General features: G+C 36.4%; 1 protein-coding gene across 5 annotated transcripts in view; it reads left to right on the top strand.

The window, feature by feature from the left end:
* SLC38A4 (solute carrier family 38 member 4) overlaps positions 1-22,274 on the top strand; it is a 59,577-nt gene extending 37,303 nt beyond the window's left edge. For all 5 annotated transcript variants that reach the window (XM_019748377.3, XM_019748373.3, XM_074325801.2 and 2 more), the window contains 13 exons: positions 82-197; positions 3,025-3,098; positions 3,569-3,661; positions 7,986-8,067; positions 8,158-8,240; positions 8,339-8,397; positions 9,264-9,539; positions 9,672-9,751; positions 11,075-11,175; positions 12,354-12,478; positions 17,378-17,522; positions 18,428-18,525; positions 19,980-22,274. In XM_019748377.3, the coding sequence (XP_019603936.1) occupies positions 82-197; positions 3,025-3,098; positions 3,569-3,661; positions 7,986-8,067; positions 8,158-8,240; positions 8,339-8,397; positions 9,264-9,539; positions 9,672-9,751; positions 11,075-11,175; positions 12,354-12,478; positions 17,378-17,522; positions 18,428-18,525; positions 19,980-20,081 (1,434 nt within the window). In that variant the 3' untranslated portion in view covers positions 20,082-22,274. The remainder of the gene's footprint in view (positions 1-81; positions 198-3,024; positions 3,099-3,568; positions 3,662-7,985; positions 8,068-8,157; positions 8,241-8,338; positions 8,398-9,263; positions 9,540-9,671; positions 9,752-11,074; positions 11,176-12,353; positions 12,479-17,377; positions 17,523-18,427; positions 18,526-19,979) is intronic.
* Positions 22,275-25,903: the final 3,629 nt, after the last annotated feature.

Genomic DNA, 25,903 nt, shown 5'->3' with positions numbered 1-25,903 from the left:
TAATCCAAAAATGGTTCATCCTTTGGCCATTCTTTTTTTTTTTTTTTTTTTTTGCTTGTAATGCATCCCTTTTTCTTCCAGCATCCTGGAACCACCTCCTTTGGAATGTCTTCATTCAACCTGAGTAATGCCATCATGGGCAGTGGAATCTTGGGCCTCTCTTATGCCATGGCTAACACAGGGATCATACTTTTTATGTAAGTGAATGGACATATCTACATTTCGTTCGAAGCCTGTGCATACGTGGTGTTCTTTCAATTAACAATCTGAAGTTTGATCTTTGTGAACAGGAATAATCTGAGAAAGTATTGGCATATTCCTCTTGCTTTTAGATAAAATAGAAACCTGAGGAATAATCAGAGCAGTCTAATCATAGTACTTGTTCAACCAACCATCCCTAACCAAATGGCAGAAACTTTATGCGCGCAATGACCCAAAGTGATGCAGCAGCCCCACCAGTCCATAAGACCATTTAAAAAAGTAATTCATTGTTCAGTGGATGCTTAAGCTAATTTGGTGTTAGTAGTCAAAAGATCTTTCCAAGAAGCAAATCTGACTTTATTACACTCTTAGTAAAAAGACCCTATCCCTAGCCAGGCCTACAGAGTTCTGTTTGCCCTACTCCCATGTCTCATCCCATCTCTCATGTCCCTGGGTGCTGATACACATTGGACTTCTCTCCATCCCATGAAGGTGCCAGGTTTCCTCTCACCACAGGGCCTTTGAACATGATCTTGGAATCCTCTTCCCTTTTCCTTTTATTTAGTTAACTCCTCATATCTCAGCTCAGCCTCACTTCCGCGCTACCTTCCCCGACCTCCATGACTGAGACAAACCACCTTATTATACACTCACCAGTTTTAATATTTTAGTGTAGTTGTCTGATTCATTTGATTAATGTCTGTTCCTTGCTACACTATAATCTCCAGAAAGTTGAGCCCACGTCTGGTTTTACTCACCACATGTCTGTATCCCCAAGACCTAGTACATTGCTTGGCACAGGGAATATTTACCGAGTGGCCCAGGTTTATTTCCAAACCTATTCACTTTCACCAAATGTGGTAAAATGCTGCTTTAAGGTAATAATGTCACATAGCTGGCCTGGAGGATGGGTACTGCACTGTTTGTGACAGACAGCCACTGATGTTTGTGTGCATTACGTACTGCCTGGTATTTTCCAAGACACAGTTGGCAGGACTGGAATTCTTCACAAGAATAAAGTCTAATGTTACTCAGGCATCAGTGTGAATGCAGTTCACAATTTCCAATGCAATGCCAGAGCATTGAATAACTGTCTAAGAATGCAACATTTATATTACAAATATATGCTATTTATGTTCTGAACATCACTTATGATTAGATAATCACACAGCTATTTGAGGGCTAAGGATCAGGCAGGATTATAAGTATTTATATTGTGTCAGTGCTTTCACTGAAGTGTTTTAGTTAGAATATTTGTTTACCTGAGTGGGTTTTTATATTAACTTTACTTTTATAAGCCATGTTTGAAATAAACTTATTTTTTTAATTCTCTTCATTTTAATGGCTAGAGATGGATTCATATATCTAGTTTATACTTTTGTAACATACACTGTCTCTAAGACAAAAAGGCTGTCTTCTCCTTATTATATACATACTATTAAAATAATTAGAAAATTAGCATAGATCACCCATGACCAGAAAAAAGAAAAACTTCCTAAATCCTAGACCCACAGATCGTTCTCATGGGAGGAGAATATTCCACTTTTAAAACCAAGGGCCTCATTTCAGGCTTACACACGTGTAGCAGTTTAATTTTTCCAGAGCAACTAAATTGCTAGACATTGTGGATATGTTTTGTGTGTCCGAGCAGCACAGACTTGAGTCAGCTCTCTTGCTTAATTCACAGCAAGTGACACAGGATTCCATTGGTTTTACTCTTAGTGTTTTCTGCCAAAGTAGGCCTGTGTTTAGGTTACAGAGAATGCTCATTGTTTTTTCAGGGAACAAAATTATATAATCTGAATTAAGTAATTCTTTAAAAATAGGTAAGTTCATAAGGCATATGGAAAAATATATGAACAAGTCATTGATTAGGCAGTTCTGGCAAACACTTTATGGAAAATAAGAACACAGTATAGAGTAGCTATAAAATTAATAACTCATGGTCCAAATGTACATTTTGCAACACTGAGTTCAGTAGGAATTACCAAAGAATATGGTCAATCGTGCAGAAAATGTTTAGTGTACTCTCATCATGTAAAACAGACATAAATATTATTTTTTTAAAATTCCAGGTAAAGTTTAGATTGTTCCTTAATTTATCATATGCATGCTTTTATCTGCCCTTATTTTTGCTCTCCGATTGTTTTTGGAGCAGCACCAATCACTATCTACATAAAGAAACCATTCATGCATGTGGGCATGTGGAGGGTCCTGAACCATAAATGACTTTTTCTGAATACAAAAAAGGAATTTTCCTGCACCCTATACTTACCTTTCTCTGTTTCTCTATTACACAGGCAATTGCCTGACCCTCTGGTTCACAAAGTGTCTTGTCATCTAATGTGCCAGATCAGGAGCAATGGAGCTCAGACATTACATGCTTTGGGATTTGTATTTCTAGGTGTTAGATTAAGGTTCAGACTGCGGAATAGCCCTTCAATATAAATGTTGGTATGAATAACATGCAAATATGATGCATAGAAATCCATGTGCTGAGTAAGTAGATACAGTATTTGCTAATTTTGCTGTACAGTAGCATCTACATTGTGAATGAGATTTTACTACGGGGTAACACTAAAAACAAGATATGTTAGGAAATTGAGGTAATAGGTTTGGACACATAAAAAATAGCAAATTCCAGTTCTGTGACATTAAAGAGTAGTTATGGAGTTCTGAAAAGAATTTATCAGCTTCCCCAAAACCCACATACTTTTGGAAAGTTAACGATTGAAAAGACCCATGTGATAATTTATTGTAATATCTAACATTATTATGTCTTACTACAGAAACTTTCTTTTCTACTCTCTTTTCCTTTCACAGAATCATGCTGCTTGCTGTGGCAATATTGTCACTCTATTCAGTTCACCTCTTATTAAAGACTTCAAAGGAAGGAGGTATGCTACTCATTAAGTCCAAAATGTTGTATTTTGATTCTCATTAAAGGGTATTTCAGCCTACAGCTCCGTAACTATACAATGATGTGGGTCAATTTCACATTTCATTTTCTTCTGACCCCAATGACATGATCTCTCAATGTTTTTAATTATTTGGGCAACTGAGAGGAGTGAAAGTCAATTGGATCAGGTAGAAGCCAAATAGAAAAAGAAATTTTTAATGGATGAAGCAAATGGCAGTTTTGACTTGCTGCATGGAACTAATGCGGATGCAGCATGCCGTTGCTTCTTGTTTGAAGCACACTTGAACCTATTTCGTATTGGTTTTTGAGACTGTATGTTTTTGGGTTTTATAACTTCTATATGGTGCTTATTTACATGTTTGACACTCTATTATAGAATTATATTACAGAAATATTTTAGTCATTAAAACAATCTTTTTAACAAGATTATTTTATCTTTGATTGTAGGATCTTTAATTTATGAAAAATTAGGAGAAAAGGCATTTGGATGGCCTGGGAAAATCGGAGCTTTCATTTCCATTACAATGCAGAACATTGGAGGTAAGGGGATATAGCTTTCAAGAGGCGACTTAAACTTTCCAAAGAAATGTTCAGTACAGAAGAGAATTCTTTTGGCAATACACAAACGCTTCAAATACAGAAAAATAACTGCTCTGTAAAAATGAAATATTATATAGAAACCTACCAATTGAATTCTAGATTTAAAATATAGACTAGAATAAAACCTTCCTTGATTTCAAATGCCATTACGGCTTTAATTATTACTTTGAAAAATTAAAGTGCTGGTGCTCATTTCTGTCATTGCCAGAACAGTTGATGTTTCATATGTATGATTGAATTTATTTCACAAAATTGAAAATCAAGCCTCTGAGGGGCATTGACAAATTTTGGAGTCCTTGAGCCCGCACGGGGCCAGCCCACTGGAGGTGTGTGAAGGCAGTCTGTTATAGCTAGGCATCAGAAGCATTATAAACCATAGATGCCTGGATTCTACAGGGTTTTATAATTCCTACTGAATTATAATTTCCAGAATAAAGCCTAGAAATATGTATTTTTAATGGTGGTCTAGGTGATGTTTTGCCCATCAGCTTCACTGGGCCTATTATTTGTGTCTTTGACCCTCAGAAGGCGTCTAGACCTATATTTCAGATCTCTTACTGGCTATGTCCTCCCACATGGCCTGGACTATATACCCACATGGTATCACTTGGTCTTACCTCCTACCCCGTCCCCAAACCTGCTATTATATTCTTCTGTTCTTTCTTCTCTAGATGAACAATACAAGCAGTATCCAGTTTCTTAAACTAGAAATCTAGTGTCAGCCTTAATTTTTCCTTCTCTCCCTAACTCTGAACATCCAAATACGAACCAGCCCCTGCCCATTCTATCTCTTATTTACCTCTTGACTCTCTCCTGTCATTCTATTCTCACCAACACAGATCAAGTAATCATTATTTCTGCTCAGACTATTGTAGCAGCCTTTTAACTGGTCTCCTTGCCTTGAGTTTCCCCTGCTCCCATATCTACAATAATTCATCCTTCAGATTAACTTTCTCAAATTCAAATCTATTCTTGCTTCTCCTGTGCATAAAATTCTTTCATTATTTTCACGGTAAAATTTAAACTGTTTAGCCTAACACATGAGGGTCTTCATCATCTTTTCTCCACCGACCTTTCTGATACCTTTCCTACAACCCTCAAATCTATCATCTATCTATCTATCTATCTATCTATCTATCTATCTATCTATCCCCTGTGTCCTGTGTCATACCATCATACCATAACAAACTATATTCAGTTCCTCTATTCTTAGAGTCCTCCAACCCTAACACACACACACACACACACACACACACACACACACACACACACACACATTCATCCCTCTTCCCATGAGCCATTGCTTCTCTAGGGTTTTAGGAACTAGTTCCTCTGGGCTCCGTTGGCGCTTTTTGTAGGTATCTGATCTGTTACTTTTTTTGAAAAGATATTTTAAAACCCTTGCATAGATAATAGACTTCTGGATGCACTTGAATTTGAATCTGTTTCTGTCACTATTTGTGACCTTGGGAAAATCACTTTACTCTTCCAATTTTCCATCTATGAAAATGAGAGTAACATTCCATTTTCACAAGGTCATTGTGGGGATGAAATAAGACAACATATGGCACATAATAAGGGTTCAGTACATGCTTGCTTCATCCTTGGTTCTCAGATTCAATATCCATCTCTCTGGAGCCCTTCTGATTAATTTCTAAATGGGTATTTTTATAATTAGAAGAAATATAAGTGCTAACTGTGAAAAACTAAAACATTACATAAAATATATAAATTACAAAGAAATGTTTATGTAAGTCACCCTTAGAAATAACTACTCCAGGTTTTCCTCTATGCCCAACTTAACAAATAAACTGTTACTGTTAAAATCTCATCTGATAATATTGATTTTCCACTTGCTTTTAAAAATTTAACAATTTGCCTTGAATGTATTTGCATATTATTCTTTTTAATGCTTTCAAGTTTTCCATTGTACAACTATACCGTAATTGGTTTACTGAATCCCTTATTGATGAATAGTTGGATTGTTACCAGTTTTTCACTATTACAAACAATGCTGCACTAAATAAACTTGTACAGAGATCTTGCAAAATGGTAACCCTTCATGATAAATAAAATCACTGGAGTTATTTAGGATTTCTGGAATGCAGCAATTCCTTTAATAAACCTTTATCCAGCTATATCTGCTCCTGATAATTGATACTTAGTAAGCAGATAAATAAAATCCAGACATATTTTAATGATTTGTATTTGTTTCTCTTCATATTTTTATAAGACTACAATCCTGGGTAGAATTTGGCAGCAATGCCAGGATTGCTGCATTCATTTTACTGGTTTGGGGCCACAACCATATAGGCTTTCCACCCCCCACACATCAAATTTAGCTTTACATTTGGCTCAAATATTCAGCCTTGTCAAGATTTAAGGTATCAAGCATTTTATAGGATCATTTCATAGTTGATCTAATTTAATTCTTTGGACAACTGAAATAACCTTACACATATTTAGCCCTGAACCCAACAGGCTGAGTAGCAACAGCGCAGTCTGTTGCTCAAAGTATAGCTACTAATATGCTTTTAAATAATGGAATAAACTATCAAGTGGTCTCCAATCAAGCCACACACATAAAAAGAAGTGTGGCTTCAAGAGAGTAAGATGAAATTTTATATATTGTTCCTGAAAATGCTCTCACTTTCGCTACTCTATATGATTACTGGTTATTTTGGCCCAAGGGAAATCATTTGGATTTCTGTAGTTAGCAACTCCACATTTAAAGTGGTTAATTTTCTCAGTCCCCTGAATAATTAACATTTACCGTGGATGTTTCAACACTGGCAGCATAATGTTGACATTACCCAGACAGGTCTGGATCGTTCTGAATTTTCAAAGACCAAACACATTAACACTGGTAACATCACTGAACGTCAGCAATTAACAGCTCTCTACAATTGAATGGTACCTCACAGAGCCAGTTAATCAGAAATATCTCCTCTATTTACACTCTGCAAGATTTAGCTTTAGCCCAGGTCTTTGTAAAGATTAACCAAATACTGTTTGCAAAAGACACATCAGCTATTGTAAGAATCATTTCACTTCATAATAGAGAAGAAACACTGGTCCAAAATCAGGGAACTTATATTTTGGAAATGACAATTTTCAAGCTGTGTGACTTTGGACATGTCATTAAAACTCTCAAAATCTTTATATCTTCAGCTACGTAATGACAATAATAATATACATCTTGCTGTTTCACAGATGATTTCAGCTGATTGAATGGAGTAATGTGCAGAATTAAACAAAGTGGGGAATTATTATCACTCTTATTACTTTTGTTTGAGGTTAAGGAAATACCTTTCACGGTCCTTAGTTTAATATTAATAGTTCAATTTGCAACTCAGGTATCTGCTTTAAATGTCTGTTAGCAAAAATTCCCCAGAAGGATGCAGCATACAGTTAAAGCTACCAATGCAAGACTTGTCAGTTTATTTTTAATTGAGTCTGAAGTTGCATAAATCCCTACAGTTGTAGGCAAAATTGTGTTATGCATATGTATACATATACATTTTTCAGGGAGAGGGTATGTAGATTTCATTAAATTTTTGGAAGAGTACATGACCACACGTGTATCACTTATCTAGATACTCAAGCAATTTTGCCACTTTGTGTAATTTCTTATTTGGCCAAAGAGAGATTAAGATATAAAGGGGGCAAAACTTCATTGACAAAGGGGATAAAATCTATTATCTTCTATATTCTTTTCAATCCAGTATGAATCCAGTTTAGACAATCAGTGGTCTGAGACTTTGTGTGCCCCTCAGGGAGATGACAGAGGAACAGCCTGGCACCCACCTGGGGAGAGCCAGAATGACATGTAATCTACCCAGCTGTACCCTGCAATTCTGGCCTCTCTCTTCTGGCCCTTGCCTTTCCTTGCCAGACCCCTCCCCAAGTTATAGACACTAAAACAGGCACACTCAGTACAGTCCATGATGACTTACAACAATTGAAGGGAAAAACGTGCAAAGTGCAGCTTTGCTGAGAACCTCAGAGCTGGCTTTAACACAGAATCAGCATTGATACCGTTAGTACAGCTCCACCTGCAAGAGCCACAGGGCCAAATGTCTATTTTTGAAAAGAGCTTGGAAGCAGGACAAAATTTACAGTGGGTGGCTTTTCTTTCTGTTTGGGGGACTAGATGCTCATCTAACTGAGAAGAATGTATTTCCCAAATGCAAGGACTTCTCACCACTTGCCTGTGACTTGAGCACTGGGCATGCCGCTGAGCTGTTGTGTTTTTCATTTTCAGCCATGTCTAGCTACCTCTTCATCATTAAATACGAACTGCCTGAAGTAATCAGAGCATTCATGGGACTTGAAGAAAATACTGGGTATGTCTTATGTTCCCTCTATAATGTCACGTGACTCATTCTAGTTGGTCTTTTCCGATCCCAATGTTCCGGTCTTTCTTTCTCTTCTAGAGAATGGTACCTCAATGGCAACTACCTCGTCATATTTGTGTCTGTTGGAATCATTCTTCCACTTTCTCTTCTTAAAAATTTAGGTAAAGTTGCTTTTAATTTTTATTTTCATTTCATATTCTAATAGGTAAACTGATTGTAGATGTCATATTCACCTTCCAGAATTTCTGTTAACCCCTAGGTTACCTTGGTTATACCAGCGGATTTTCTCTTACCTGCATGCTGTTTTTTGTCAGTGTGGTAAGTGATTTATTAACATGATTCTTATAGCGTGGGGAGCATGGCATGCTTTTAGTGCCTGAATTCGTGTTCTTTTTTTTTGTTCTAGTACTTGGTTTGTATGAAGCAATTTTTTTGTCTTCTAGTTTGGAATGAAAACAGTCATGAGTTTAAAAATAGTTGAGTTAGAATGTCAAGGCCTTTGCTAATAGTATGTTTTAGGCACACAATGTCTATTTGGACAAAAGGAACCCTTTAAGCGGGAACATGACAATAACCCAGTATTGAGAAAGGTGGAGGAAGAAGAAGGGAAGAGTCCCAGAAGAGAAATGAGTGGGCTACAGAATCAGCCATATCTGCATGAATCTGTCATTTTCTCTTACACATGCTACTCATGAAGAGACGGTGTCCACAATGGGATTAAAGAAGAAATCTCCTTGATTCCCCCCACTTCCCTCCAAATGAGGGAATTTCTTGTAATATTATAGCATGGATGCCAAAATCTATATAGCATTTCCCCAAGGAGGTGAAGGAGGAGAGGGGAATTTTTAATAACCCATATTATTATTCGTTTGAAGAAATAAAAGATATGAAATAGAACAAGGAAATTATCATCTTTCTCATGGAAGAGTATGGTTGAAGTTTAGGATGGATTCATGCAAAATGCTGTCCTGTTGACTCGAAGGGGCAGGGCTGCGACTGTAGTTCCAACTCTTTCCTTGGGACAGAGGCTAACGGAAGTCTTCACTGTCTGTTAGTCTAAAAGGAATCCTCAGCACAGGCCCCTGACCTCCACTCCATAAGCCACACATACGGATTTTCATTTCATTGTTTTCTTCAAAAGGCTAACCTTTTCTTTTCTTTTTTTCTTAAATGACCGGGTCTAGGTGATTTACAAGAAATTCCAAATACCCTGCCCTCTGCCCATTCTGGATCACAATGCTGGAAACCTGACATTCAACAATACACTTCCAATGCACATGGTAATGTTACCCAACAACTCTGAGAGGAGTGATGTGAACTTCATGATGGATTACACACACCAGAGTCCTTCAGGGCTAGATGAGAACCAGGCCAAGGGCTCTCTTCATGGCAGTGGAGTAGAGTATGAAGCACACAGTGATGACAAGTGTCAACCCAAATACTTTGTATTCAACTCCCGGGTAAGTGAGAGGCCTGGGCCTCTGATAAACCTAGAAATGTTGCCTCTGAATTTTTGTTTTGTAAGCTGAGATGGTCTGGTATTGCCATCTGTGTTGGAATGCTAAACATGCGGTATTGTCTTTGTTTTTCAGACGGCCTATGCAATTCCTATCCTAGCATTTGCTTTTGTATGCCACCCTGAGGTCCTTCCCATCTACAGTGAACTTAAAGAGTAAGGCAGCCATCATTTTAGCATTCTAATTTGCTTTGAAAATGGGCTCATGTGTTCAAAGGTGCTGTATACAGTAGCATAGTTTATAGCTTTCTCTTCAGAGAAAGTCTGTGCTACAACCACTCTTCAGTAACGTGCTTTAACCAAAGGGATGTAAATCAGCCCCCTTACTGCATTACCTTATCTGCTTCCTTCTCTCCTATTCCTCTACCCAAATTGTCCAGTGGAAGGGTTCAGAGAAGGGGGAGGAGGAGCCAATGGCTGTAAGGATTTTGGCTGGCATGGGAAATTTAAATTTGAATTTTGGTGGAAAGAGGTGATGTCACCTGAACTGGAAATGACCACATCCTTGAAGACCAAAAATTATGGTTAGGGTGTCCGTGCTAAGTCGTTGATATCACTTGTGGTCAGTTCCTAACCCTTGTCAAGAAGAATACGCCACAGAGGTGTGCCAACATCTGGCCTTCATTGTCTTATCTGTACAATGAAGACACTGGCTAGACAATCTTGTATCTTCAAGCTGATAATGTATGAATCGTTAATACTCTTTTCCCTTTGAGGTTGTTGATATCTCTTTGGGTATGAACTGGATCTGAGCCCACTTATAGCAACTTCCTTCTTTACCCTTAGGGGACAATGCCATATAATTTTCAACTTATTAAACCTAGCCATCAACAACTTCAGTCTTTGTTCTCACTAAATAGCAATAACTTTCCCCATAAATTCTGATTTACCTCATAAAAAAATTTTTGGAACGTTTTCAATTATTTTGGTGTCTTTGATTTTACTTGGAAAATTACATGTAGCAGTTACTCTAGAAGCCTGACAACTGATTTTAAGTCACTGGGTGCCTTGTAGAATGGTTTCCAGAAGCTGTCCAGGTAATCGTACCAACCATCCTGGTAATAATACCAGAACTCCTGGAAGTAGGGCTTTGCTGATTCTAGTAGGTTCTTGTCCTTATTAAACTCATCCACTATAAAATATGAAGGTTTTCTACATTAGGAACCAATTTGATCTTTATGTTAATTACATTCTTAAATATTCAGTAGATAAGCTTTCTTATCGACACGAAATAAACTGGTCCTCTTCCAGAAAAATGATAGTTTCTAAGACTGAAGGAGTAGAAAGATGGAAACAATCCTCCACGGCTCTCTAAGACAAATTTAAATAAGCTGCTTGTGTACTACAAATGAGGTTTTATAAAGCAACACAGATGTATGTTCTCTCATTATTTTAAAAATTTTAATTCTAACAAGTGATATGTTCATAAATTAAAACAAAAAACACATCTCAGTGTTCTTTTTTTTTTTTTTTTTTCAGTCGGTCCCGAAGGAAGATGCAAACAGTATCAAATATTTCCATCACAGGAATGCTCATCATGTACCTGTTTGCTGCCCTCTTTGGTTACCTAACCTTCTATGGTAGGTCACTCTGTCAAGTCATTCTCTTTGTGCAAATCCTAGTGGGACTGATCATTAACCTGGGTGGGTATCATTGTTTTAATTACCCTCTATAAGCAGCAAGGTCTATAGATACAAGTACTCAACTAACACGTTATTTTAGACTTCTCATTTGACTTAAGAAAATGGGACCTGAACCAGCCTGGCTAACAGGTGACAACAATTTGTGAATTCACACAGTTTATTTTTTAAAAATCCTGCAAATTTAATTATTTTCTTTTAGGTATGGATGATAGTTCCTTGGCTTCACTCGCTAGTCCTCCTCAGTCTAGAAGCAATGAGAATGAAGCCAGTTGCATGTTGTAAAGCTCTTTTGATGGAATAACTAACTACCAAGCAAAGGGCAAAAAATAGTATAATGTCATTGAGTTAGAACCTGCTTCCTATTTACTAGTCAAGTTGAATCTGAGAGCTTGGAGCATTAGGCACATTTTTTTTTTTTTGCTTATCCCATTCTATTGTGTTATAGTGAATGGTTTTCTTAACAAAAGAAAGTCTATGACTGAATGCCCTTCAATCTTGGAATGTACTATCAAATATATATATATATATATATGATTATGCCTAAATATTTCCTCTATGGCATGTGAACAGGACACAAAAGGAATGGGATTGTCATTCTCTTCCATGAAGTACAGCCATATAGACAAATTTCAGGGAGTCAAGCATTGAACTGGTAGCATTTGTTCCCACTAGTCAGTGTGATCAGCATAAATATATATTTTTGTATAAACTTAACTTTCTGCATTTTTCTGACTGACTCAGTAAGTTAAATTGATTGCAGGGCAAGTTGGGGAGGAAAAGACTGGGGGAGGGGGCGCACCATTTGATGGGGTTTTTAAATTCTATTTTGTTTTGTGATGCTTCTGTAGAGCAGAGATAGATTTATCACAATGCAAAGGAAGTAGAAAAGCCTCCCAGCAATTTCATATTAGCTTCTACAACCTTATCAACTTCAGGGCCCCTTGTTCACAGATCACACAGCTAATGAGCTCACAGACAGGGGAAAAACAGAAGTGTCTGGATTCCCAGACCTGGGTTCTTTCTACTGTACTGTTCCCTCCATAAGATGTCGCCATAGGTAACCAGTGCTGACTTGACAACACCAAACGGACTCTTTCTCTTCTTCCTCTTTGTAGGAGAAGTTGAAGATGAATTACTTCATGCTTACAGTAAAGTGTACACATTTGACACCCCTCTCCTCATGGTACGCCTGGCGGTCCTTGTGGCAGTGACACTAACTGTGCCCATTGTTCTGTTCCCAGTAAGTACACGGAGCTTTGATGAAAGAATCTTGCTTGACTCCATAGATTAGTACATATGTTCTGACTTGACGGACAATTATAAATATGAGTTTGCGTTTGCCATTGGCGTCAGGTTTTCTGGGATCACAGAGCAGGGCTGGTCATGGTGATTTGGGCTGCATAAGTTAAAACCACCACCTATGGATAAATATAGGTCTGCACTCTCCTGCCAACGCTTCTCCTTTCATAAACACTGAATTTACTTATTCATTTTAGGGGGAAAAATAAGCTACACAGTAACCAGCACTGCCCTGTACAGAATGTTCCATACTGTACAGACTGTGAAACTTTCTGTTTCAAGCATATGAGGGTTACTCATATAATGACACTGTGGTCACTTTAAATGCAGTTTGTGCACTGAAATATTTTTTTGGCACATTCCTTTTTCATGAGTGCATGAAATCAGATCCTTATTACTATGTTGGCTAATATTTTACTCTTAAATAATACCTTGCCTCTCACATATCTGAAAGTATTTCAGATGACATGCACACACAGCTTTAGCCTAAAATCAGCTCCATCGTGGCTACAAGGCAGAAGACAGCTGTAGACAGAAAGTGTACTAGAGGGTAACATTTCTAAGCGAACAGAGTAACTGGGAAAAGTAATGTCGGGAGCCCTTATTTTTGTATGTGAGGATATCACTAACTAAATTTTCGTACACAGCAGGCATTCCTACCATTGTTGAATCAAATCATTTTATAAAAGAAATCTGTTATGTGCTTCTGTATTTCTTTATTCATAAGACTGAATATAGTGCTTTCAAGTCATGTTCTCAGGAGATTAATGGCCTTGGCTGTGGTGACACAGCTAGTGAGTAACTGTTGAGCTAATACAGTGCTCATAGCACGATACTGAAGGCTGAGATCATGTCAATGGAACGGGAAAGTCAGCTTTTCATTTACTGATGGTCATTTCACCTCAACATTAAAAAATCCAGACATCCGCATAGAATTTCCCCCCTTTTGTGACAGATAAGCGTTGATATAAATCTGACTGACAAGAATAGCAGTAACTTGTAAACATCTACAACAATGTCCATTAGAACCAAAATTGACCATTACGAGCAAATTTCAGAAAAATCATTAATTCTGCGTTTTCACTCAACCTTAGCATTTATGAAATACTGCATGTAATTCTGTTTCACCCTTACAATGTTACATTGAGATGATCTGTGTGATTGTCCATCTTTTCCCCTGGGTGATAAGTCCCCGGAGGTTAGAGATATGAGCAGTGACGGCACAGGATGAGCTCAGCAATGTTTATTAAGAAATACAGTCTCCAAATAAATCTTGCCTTTTCTTGAGATGTACGAACTGCCTTTTCTGGCAAAAGCATAGGCTATTCCCCTTGCTGACATGTGCCATGAACCCCAGTTTGGGTGAGCATCTGGGCTAACTGAACCAAGCTTCCCTGGATGTGATGGATGAAATAAAAGCGGGTCCAGACTTCCTGTCTCTGTGAAGTCCCACAAGGCTACATTCAGACACTTTTCCCCCAAAGTGATAGAAGTTGTTAGTGGCATTTTTGTTTGTCTCTTACAATTTAGAGCCAAGATTTTCAGTGTGTCAAATGCTGAGTCACAGCATGATTCTCTTGACAGGTTTCTTTGAATTAAGAAACTCTTGACCAATAAGAAGCTTATTTACTTTGCCTTGCTATCCCCACATACAAGTAACAAAACAAACAAGCAAATAAAACCTAATCTGCATTAAAATCTGCCCATTTTACGTATTATTTTGTCTTCTCCTTTTTTCAATAAATAATTGGGCTCTCTTTCTTTGAAGCCCAGGAAGATATGAGAAAGGTTCTGTTGTTGTTGGATGGTTGGATAGTTTTTCCTTTGATTAATCTATTTATTATCTTTCTTTTCTCCAGTTAGGTTAGTTTTTTCCTTCTTGGTAAAAGGCACAGAGTGATGGCTTGAAATGTTTGTTGAACAAATAAGTAAATGAAGTGAATTAAGACTCTAACTTTTTCACTAGCAGCCCAACATTTCTTTTCTCTTTCTTAGTAGTAGGAGGGGGATGCTATGGGGCAGGGGAGTCTATTATGGGACTACACCTCCTCCCCAAGGACTAATAATGCCACATTAGCTTGTGCTTGCCTTTATGCAGTAAAATTCACACACCGTGAAAAACAGAAAAACAAATAATCCTAACGGGTTTATCAAGAACACAGAGACTCAAATTCCACGTGGAACATACAGACTCAAATTCCACCCGCCACACCTTACAAAAAAGAGATCATGTCTCAGAGTCTCTCTAGCTACTTCTACTTCGTTTTATCACAGCAAATTCATTCTTTTCGTGTATATTGCCTTCAGATACCCTGTTCTGAAGTATATGTAGATATAAGGCGCAGGAATATGGCAGATGTGGCTATGGACTGGAATAGAATAGTGATCCACAGGTATTTCCAATACTCTTGTCCTCAGTAATCATGCAAAGTGAAACTCTTATTTACTCCTCAGCAATAAAATTGACTTTTTTTTTTTTTTTTTTTAAATTCAGAACTCCCACTTTCTACTCTCCACATTTCTGACTTTCACATTGGGTCCCCACATTAGAACAGAGCATCTCCTAAGAGGAGCCTGTTCAGAACACTCTCTGGAAATAGCAGAGGTGTTCTCTAGAGCTCAATAGAAATTTTCTGGAATCATTCTCAGTCAGAAGCCATGGCTGTTGCCGAGGGCATTTCCCATTTATAGCATCTGACCCACATTTCCAGATTCTTATCAGTTTGTGTCTGTAGAGAAAAGGGCACTTAGATAAATGAAACAGCAGGAAACACTTTGTGGGTAATCAGCTAGAGTTGCCTCTATCCTGACATAGGCAAATAGAATTAATTGCTGGGGAGCTTTAGATCCCAGGCTCACCATTCAAGGCAGCATTTAACATGGAATGTCCAGCAAGTTCCCTTCGTTTCTTTTCCACCACCACCTACCAGCAGCCTCCTATCTACCTGTTTGCCCTGCTGCCTTCTACACTGGCGACTCTATGTATCTTCTGTTTTCTTTGGGGTTTTGTTATTCATTATTCTATGAGGAGGAAGCCTTCACCATTTACTCCAACCATTAATCCTGTAAACTGTCTCTTACACCATTGGGCCAAACCTTAGTCTTCCTGGGAGCCATAAGATCTTAAGAAACCATTTACATTCAGAGGGTCTGTACATATAGGATTACCTCGAACTCAGCTTATTGAATTCAATGCATTATTGCAACAAAGGACTAAAAAGTATGTAGATGTGAACTCTGTCTGAAAAATATTTATTCTAGTTGTTTATCCTATAAATTTAGCGTTTTCAGACAAATAAATCCTTAATTAAGCACTGCGTGTATACCATAGAAAGCTTATTTTAGACCTACTAGTTAGTCCCGTTTGGACAATATTGAATGAGCTCTAAGTGTAGGGAATAATTTATAGGCTGCTGGGAAAAACAGAATCAAAGCATTTGCTTTCCTCAGTCCTACTTTTCAGAGTGACTTTCATAATTTCCACTAATCCAATTTTTAAAATCTGTTACAAAGTCTGTCTTAAATCATTTCCAGAGACTATCTGGTTTGCAATTCTGGAAATGAAATTGCCTTTTAAACCTGAACAGATGGCTTTAATTTTTGGTGGAGTGGTATGAAAGGAATGTTACATTAGAAACTGCAAGCAATTCAGCTCGAAGATTTTGTCATTTCATACATGTGTTTCAAAATATATTTTACATTTTCTCTCTTTTAAGTAAATTCCCATCTCCATGCCATTAAGAGACTTCAGAAGTAAAATTTTAAAATAAAAATCAATCCCAGCATTTCTAAAAAATGTAAAGTCCCAGCTTAACTGAAGTGCTCACTTACTGAAAAGTCAACAGACTAATTCCACTGTCAAAAGTGTCCTCTAAAAGATTCCAAAGATAAGAGTATTTTCAACTTTGTTAAGCTGTTCAGATGTAACTGGCACTCCCTCTACTCACAAGGATCTTTTTATCCAGTTACATCAGAGTCACTTGAGTGGTGGCTGCAAATGGAGCCTCTCTTTATCCTTCGCTTACTTATTTCAGCTGTTAAAATAGGGCTGAAATCTGTTAAGGATCCTGAAGGGAGGGAAAAGAATCGTTCTGTTCAATTTAATTAAACATTTATTGAGTGCCTGCTGTGTGCAAGACCCTAACCTAGAAACTCTGAGGAATGTTAAGGTTATTAGGTCCTATTCCTTGTCTTTTGTGCACTTATAATCTATAATTAGGGGAGAGGAGAAGAAGATAAAAGGGGAGAAAGAGAAAGGAGCAAACAGAAAGAGTATCATATTTTTTTAAATATCAGGTAGGAAACATATTCATTACAATGCCAAATAAAGAAAAAACCCAGGTTTGTAAAAATTCTGTTCCCAATTCCATGCAAATCGACTGACTGCTCGCAATTAATGCTTAATCCAGACTGATAAGACATGATTAGAAATCAGCAAGGGTTTTACTGGGTCTCTGAAATATATCTCATATCTGTTATTTTATCTCTTTCTGGCTGAGATTGTTTTGAAGACAAAATTCTGAAAGCTGAGAAAGTGAGCATAAGATATATCACCAAGGAAAAATAACACTACCTCAAAAATCAAAATTCAGCATCAAGGTTGCACAACAATATGAATTTACTTAATTCCACTGAACTGTATACTTAATGGTTAAGATGGTGGATTTTATGTGTATTTTACCACAATAAAAATTTAAAAATCCTTTTTAAAAAACCAGCATCAAAATCTTTTCTGGGAGAAAAAGGAAAAACAAAGAAAACACTCCAGCGCAATGAGAATATTTGAAATAATAAAGTAACAAATAAAGCAATGACCTTGCCTTTGACTTTCTTGTTGCAGATTCGTACATCTGTGACCACACTGTTATTTCCCAGAAGACCCTTCAGTTGGATAAGACATTTCCTGATTGCAGCCATGCTTCTTGCACTTAATAATGTTTTGGTCATCCTTGTGCCAACTATAAAATACATCTTTGGATTCATAGGTAAGTTTCAGAAAGTGTTTTATTTAGTCAACTCAAGCTGATATCTCCATAAATGGTGGATAGGGAGCCAGTGTTGGGAACTCAAGGATCCCCAGTCCATCTCAGGCTCACAGGATTCCTATTAGTCCAGTGGGGCTCCAACTGGTCATCTTCCCTCCCTCCCAGATGACACTAGAAGTTATTCACAGGATCAGAAAACGTTAGCGCTAAAAGCTACCTTATAGGTAATCTAGTCCAATTGCCTTTTCTGACCGACAAGGAAACTGAACCATGTAGAAGTCAAGTCAGGTACCTTGGAGTGGACCCAGAATTTGTACATAGGTCTTATCAAAAACCAAGGAAGGTAGATTTTACCTACAGGATGCTTCTCAGGTCTGTATCAGCTGAGCATTAAAGGATATCTTTGGAGGAAAAGGAGGTCGATTTTGTAAAACACATTATTTCCCTTAACTGTTAAGGGAAATATATTTAATTCCCTTAACAGGGTCTGTTAATATATGTTTTTTTTCTTCTGTTGATTTGAGGGATTGCTCCAATTTTAAATACAATGTAAAACTTTTAACTATTAGGTGTTACCAACTTGAAAAGCTAGAAGTGGATAGGAAGCGTATGTGATGAGTTCAACCTCTGTAATAGGTGTTGATATTATTTCTAATTTCCTATAAATTTGTAATATTCAGTCTTTTTATTGTTTATTATACATATGTATATTCAATATGCAGCTATAACGTTAGGTACATTTTAATTTTCTGTATAGACATATCTTTGAATAAGCAAACAGGATGAGCTTTAATGCTTTTAGTGCGAAGATTAGGGCAGGTTTAGAGTTGGTGTCTTTAAAGTCTCTCTTGCCGAATCAGACCTACTGCGTAAGACATTGATCTGTCCTGTGTTTCTCTCCTCAGGGGCTTCTTCTGCTACTATGCTGATTTTCATCCTTCCAGCAGCTTTTTATCTTAAACTTGTCAAGAAAGAACCTCTTCGGTCACCCCAAAAGGTTGGGGTAAGTAAGCCTTGCAATTTCGCCCCCTTACAAGTTGCTCTTTGACTAGAGTCAACCAGAAAATACACATGGTTCAAAGAAATGAATTTATGAACAAGAACGAAAAATCAAAGATGAGCTGGAATTCTCTGGTGGAGAGAAAGGGGGGTGGATTCCTGGCACTCAGATGATTCCAGGATTTCTTCTCTTCAAATATGAGATACCTTGTGTTGAATCCTTACTACCTGTCAAAGGCTAATGGAGTTTTCCCACAGCCACACATATATGCCAGTTTACATGACCCAGCTATTGTTGCACTATATACAGGGAATGGTGCAGGAAGGAATTAGGCTCCCAAGCAGTGTTATGAAATAATTTAAACATTTTGGTCATATCCATTAGGTGTGTAAGGCCGAAAGAAAAGACACTGCTTTTGTTTTCCCCTGCATAGTACCTTGTTGTCCTCTGTTGTGGACTGAGATACAGAACAGAACCATTCATTTTCCAGTTAACCTCTTTAGATATAAAATATAGTTTTATTAAACAGTGTTTTTCTTTTCCATAGTAGAACTACAGAAACATATACTAGAAATAATTGTTTTTCCAATAAATATTATCAGTGACTGATTAATAAGGTCTTATACTAAGGCTTGAAAAGAATGCCTCTTACTGAATTACTCTGAATTTTGCCTGGGAGTCATTCACCTGCTGGGGTTGTTTGGTATCAAAAGCTCCTCCCATCTTTTCACTCCCAAATTTCCACTCTATGTAGTCCATCTTACTCGGACTTTTACAGCAGTGTGACCTTGGCAAGTTACTTGTCCTGACCCATTTTCAGTTTTGTCAGATGTAAAAATGAGTGACTTTATATCCTAGATTCTTTCTAGTGAAAAAATTTTTAGCTGCTCCTTCCTCATACGTAGAATTAGGAGGTTGATCTTTGTGGTGACATGTAAGGTTGCTTCCAGTGTTAAAATTCTAAAACATTGTAACACACACACACACACACATTTTGGTTTTTTTCCCCAAGGAATATGCAACCTATATTAGGCTTTTGCTTTTATTTGTTTGCCTTATAAAGTTGGATCATATCATACATGGTACTCTTTTATGACCTGCCCTTTTTCACCTAAAAGATTGTGAGCTCTCCCTAGGTCATTAAATGTTTTTCTCTCACTTAACTTTTAAAGAGCACAGGGTGTTCCATCATTTTGATACACCAAATCAATGAACCATTACTCTATGTTGAACATTGGGGTTAAATATCTCCACTATATTCACCATCTTTCCCCAGCTAAAGTTCTAAATTGTCTGAACCACTAGACATGGACATTTGAGCTATAAGAATAAAACAATTCAATATGTAAATCAGATTGCTGCCTTAGGTAAACACTTTACTGTGTATTTACTTCGCACAAAGTGTGCTAAGGAGGTAGGGGTCCTCTATTCCCTAACAAGTTCTCTCTGACTTACAGGCTTTGGTTTTCCTTGTGGTCGGCATCATCTTCATGATGGGAAGCATGGCGCTCATTATAATTGACTGGATTTACAATCCCCCAAATTCCAAGCATCACTAACCCGAGGAAAAATACTTTCTTTTTCTACTGGAAATGGATGTAAATGATGCTCCAAAAGACATTGAGTTATATTGATTATAACAAGAAGATTCCAAGGACGTTTACTAGTAACATCACCAAGCACCTTCAGATGAGAAAAATCATCATTTTTGTCACAAATGGCTGTTTAGGTGTTTAAAATCTGTGGTGCACATTTCTACCCAGGTTTTACGAGAGCAGCGTGAAATGATGTACTTTTGCTGCTGTACAAGCAGAATAAGGGTAGCTGTGTGTAACGGTCAGAAGATAATACCTTTCCCCCTCCTATTCCCCTTACCCGCCCCTGCCAAAAAGGTACCAAATACTTGTATTCTCAGAATATCAAATAAAAGTACCCTTGTGGGAAAGGTATCACTACACATAATGCCTTTCCTTAATCTTGTACTAAATATTCTGGGTCTATTTAATAACAGAGGCAAAAGGCTGTCTTATGAGCTGTCCCTGTAAGGTACATGAGTGACCACACACCAGGCTAGAACATCTTATTGTCAACAGTAGAGGAGTATTTTGCCCATCCTGTTTGTGACATTGAATTAGTTACTTCTTCATTAACTAGACTTTTTTTTTTGTAAATGTTAAAACATCTTACTAAACATAGAGAGGGGTTTTATGTAAATTGTAGAGCAACAACAAAAATAACGCTTTATAGCTAAACTGCCTGTTCTGGAAGCATTTGCTTTTTTAAATGTTATTCCTAGTCCTCTTGTCATACTTTTGTCACTGAACAATGCTTTCCCTTTCGTCTTCCATTCTCATTCAGAAGTTTTAGAAGACCACGATTCATGTGGAAATACATTACCCAGTATTGTTTGATACATTTTTATTTGATAAACATTCAGTGCAGGAAACTGTGATTGCTATATGTTTATGTATATGATCTTATTCTGTAGTCCTCAGAATTTTAATGTATGGTACATCTGATTTTTATTTTTTACATGTGTAGTTTTCTCTCTTTACCGTCAAAACGTTTATATTATTGTGGGTGGGGGCAGGGAATTAAGTTGATGGGTGCAAAAATCCATTTGTATGTATCTGTCTATTGGGGATATTTTAAATTTGAAACCTAAGTTATATATAGTTCAGTAATGCTCTTCTTTAATGTTTACAAATAACACCATAATCATCTACAAGAAAATAAGTTCCTATTTGCAAATAATTATTAATACTAAGGTTGTTCATTTATAGCATGTCTAAAATAGCATTTAGTTCATTTTACCTTGTTTGCTGACATTCATTTGCCATTTAATACAATGTTGAATGGCTCTCCATAAAAATAAAAATGCTAGCACAGTGAAGAGAAGCAAACTATTATTTCTGCTCACTTCTACAACATACATGAAATGGATTTAAAAATTATACTCATTACCTGGAATTTCTGGAATTTGCTACTTGTTTTTTCAAATCAGTAGCAAGAACATTTGTTATATAGTTTATATTTTAGTAAAGCCAAGTATGAATACAAGTATCATGAATACAGTACTATATAAGTATGATAATATTAAATCATATTTAAATTGTTTTTTCTAAAATGTGCCTTAAGAAAATACGTATTTTTATATATTACTTTCTAAAGGCAATAATACTGTAAAATGGTGCACTTTGTTATGGAATTTGAGCATTACTAGACGCTATCATAACTTTCGAGTTACTATTATTAGAAAAAAATTGCCAAGTAGCATCTTTAAGATATATTTTCATTCATCCAAAGACTGTATCAAGATGGCAAGTGAAAAAAAAAAATACCTTCTGAGTGTTAAAAAATGTTTAATCTGAATGTATTTAAATGTAAATATCAACGAATAATCCAAAAAAATGGAAAACTGTACAATCTGTATATATTTTGAATACTTTGCATTTGAAATGACTAACTTGAAAATATCAATGCATGTAATTCTATAAATATTCAAGAGCAATACTACAGTGCCAAATAATAAAGCACCATTTGTTTCTCATGGCCATTTTCAGGATGAGTTCACATAGACTGCAGGACAGACATACATATGGTTTCTTGTACTGGCTAATTTAACCCCATTTATAAACAGATGAAAATTTTATTTTCTTATTTCATTTATAAGATGGTTCAATGTATTGGGAGGCTTTTTTTTATTACAGAAAGTGTATATTAGTATATAATAAACGAACTTTTCAAATGACTATGATGTGATTTCCTTTCTTTCTGTTTTTTGTTGTTGTTTTTTTGTTTGCTTGTTTCAGGTGTACAAAATAATGTAATAGTTAGAATTTACACTCCTCACAAAGTGATAAACCCCTTCCCCCAATCTACTACCCCTCTGACGTCATATATAGCTGTTACAGTTCTATGGTCTCTTCCCTATGCTGTACTCCACATCCCGTGACTATATATATATATAAAATTATAGTTGACATTCAGTATTATTCAGTTTCAGCTTCAGGTGTACACTGCAGTGGTCAGGCACCTACACTGTCCATGAAGTGGTCTCCCTAATAAGACAAGTGCCCATCTGACACCCTACAAAATCTTTACAACATTATTGATTATGATGTGATTTTTCTATCTATTTTTGAAGGCTGTGAATTACTTGTACAAGAAAAATTTTTTTAAATCTAGATGGCATTGTCTTTCTTGGTATATGTTCTATTTTCATTGCTACCTCTGACATACAACTAGCATCTATAGCTGTCAAAAATAAAAACAATAACAGTTGCCATCTTATTTAGGCAAAATACACAGCTAATCCTAAACCATTTTTATTTTATGTCACTACTTATATACCTCCTAGAATAAATTTGGAAGAAATGAGTCTCTCTGTGGTTAATTAAGGAGAATTCATTTGGGATGGAACAAGAGGGACTGGAAACATGAGAATAGTAAAAGAATGATATTAAAGATTTGGGAGAAAGAAAAGCAACATGGGAGTGCTAGGGATTGGGTAGAAATGGACTATTACTGGGAATGATGGGTCATATGATAAGTATATGCTCAACTTTCTAAGAAACTTCCAAATAGTTCTCCAAAGTGGTTCTACCATTTTCACTATCACCAGTAATATATACAAGTTCCAGTTGCTCCATATCCCTGCCAACATTTGACTGTGTTTTATACTTTATAGCCTCTCAAGGGAAATGTGAAATGGTATCTCAGTGTGATTTTCATTTCCATTTCTTTGATAAGTAGTAATGGAAACTTTCTTGTGTTTAATGGCCATTCATGTATCCTTTTCTAAAGTATTCAAATATTTTGCCCATTTTAAAAATTAGGTTGTTTGTCTTTTTATTGTGGATTTGTCAGAATTCTTTATAGATTTTGGATACATGTCCTTTGTCACATTGTAAATGTATTTTCTCAGCTTATGGCACGCCAACTCATTTTCCTAAAAGTGTCTTAACTACATCTTTCTGGGGCCAGGTCTTTGCAGCTTGAAGTCCTACAATTCCTGTCTTACTAGGATAAGATTCATTGGAATGGTACTATCATAATTAATGTTTAGATTTTCAAATATGGAGGGTAAGAGTCTCTTTTCTTTCTTTTTTTGGTATATGTATATGGGATTTTTTCTTTTTGCCTTATAGTTAGCTTTATTTACTGTATGCTAACCTAGTTCTTGTTTTATACAGATATTTAATTCAAAATAACTTTTTCTAAGTCACTTTGAATCTTGGTTAGGAGACCCGTACTACCTAGACAGGCCCAGGACATCAAAAACCCTTTCTGGCTACTTGTAATCAACTTTATTAGTTTTTCTCAGCCCTTGTTACAAACCCATATAAATGAAACAGGAGATATTACTTCATCAATTCTTATTTACAAGATTGGAAGTTCTGCCGTGTTCCCTTGACTGTATTTTCCTTCATGTGCAGAAGCAGCATGTGTATAGCCTTTGCTTCTGTAGCATGCGTCATCATGACAGTTTTTTCCCAATAAAAATGCTGTACTAATTATTTCACAGACAGAGTTGAATGAACCAATTGCAAAAAGAAATCAGTTTAGAGCCTTTCTTCACACCACACACCAAAATGAAACAAATTCAATATGAAAGCCAAATCAACCAGTTGGCATTTTAAGAAGAATTATTTGATAGCTGCCTGTGAAAGTAAAACACAATGGAAAAAAAAAATCACCAAGGCCATGATGAGTACATGTAACTGCACAACAGTAAAAAATAATCCTGTACATTAAAGAATAAATTTAAAAAAATAGTACTACACAATAATAGCAAAATATCCTAAATGTGTGAAGAGATAATAAAAATTCAGGGAAATACTAAGAATCGAATAGAAGAATGGGCAATGGACAAGCAATCACAGAAGAAAAATGAATGGTGAATGAATATTTACAAATAGTTTGACTTCACTGTGAATCAAAGACATGCAAGTAAAAACACAAATACAATTGTTTTTGCCTGTCATATTATAATACTAAAATAAAGAAAAGATAATATTCTGTGCTGGTGAGTGTGGGGAGTAGAGCACACTCATTCAATGCTGGTGGCAGAAATCTTGGCTGAGCTTGTCTGGAAAGCATTCTGGCAATACTTATAAAGATCCCCAAAAATGTTTGTAGTAGACAGTACATCCTGCCAAAGATGCTCATACCCTCATCTCTAGAACCTGAGAATGTTACTTTCCATGGCAATTGGGACTTCACAGATGTAATTGAAGTAGAGATCTGAAAATAGGGAGATTATCCTGAAGAATCACATGAGTCTTTAAAACCAGAATTTTCTTTAGTGGACCTTAGAAAGATTCAAAGCATGAGAGGCACTCAACCTGCCACTGCTGTCTTGAAGGTGGAGGAGACCATGTGCAAACTGTGAGAAGAAAATGAATTTGGCTAACAAATGAGCCATGAAGACGATTCTCCTTCTGAGCCTCCAAGTAGGAGCCCAGGGCTCAACCACCTTCATCTGAGGCTGGAGCGTTCCTAAGGAGAGTACTTTGCTGAGCCAGCCAGACTTCTGACCTATAGAGCTGTGAGGTAATAAATGAGTGCTGTTTTAAGCTGCTATATTTGTGCTAAATTGTTATGGCAGAAATAGGAAACTGTGAAATACAATAATTATGTCTTTGGATCCACTAATTTCTTTTCTAAGAACCTATTCTTAGGAAACAGTCAGAGAAGTAATTTGACTTTGATGTACTAATGTATTCTTTCAACATATAATGGGTTATAATTTTGAAATACTGCAAATGTGCAAAATTGTGGAATTATTTAATAAATTCTAGTATCTTCATAGGCTGAAATATGATGACGTCACTAAAATGTTTTTGAACTATCACTAATGAAATGAAAATTTGTGGTATAATATTAAGTGGGAAAAAACAAGAATAATTGCTTTATTTTCCCAATTGTAACTTTACTAACAATTGTCACCCCAGTAAACTTAAATTTAAAAAAAATGCATGAAATAGAAAAATAGGAATAGGAATAAAGAAATAGATCTAAAATATAAAAAGTAGATCTTTTTCTCTTCTTTTTATTGTATCTATATAACATGATGGATGCTAGCTAAATTTATTGTGGTAATCATTTCACAATACATGTAAATCAAACCATCATACTGTATACCTTAAACTTATACAGTGATGTATGTCAGTTATTTCTCAAGGAAACTGGGGGAAGGGTAGATATTTGTAAGCAGAAAAATAATGGGTGGTGTTAGTTATTAACCTTCATACATTTCTGTTATTTCCTAAATTTTCTATGAAGAATATATATTCCTCTTATAGTAAGGAAAAACTTGTAAGGAAAAGTTTTTCTGCCAATTTGTATTTTCTGGAAAAAGAATTAAGCGTGCTGCCGA

The sequence above is a fragment of the Rhinolophus sinicus genome, chromosome 1 (genome assembly GCF_057876585.1).
Source record: "Rhinolophus sinicus isolate RSI-liver-muscle chromosome 1, RSI-T2T, whole genome shotgun sequence".
In the NCBI taxonomy this organism is placed as follows: Eukaryota; Metazoa; Chordata; class Mammalia; order Chiroptera; family Rhinolophidae; genus Rhinolophus; species Rhinolophus sinicus.
The sequence above is the reverse complement of the archived record's forward strand: the minus strand, read 5'-3'. Positions and strand labels throughout refer to the sequence as shown.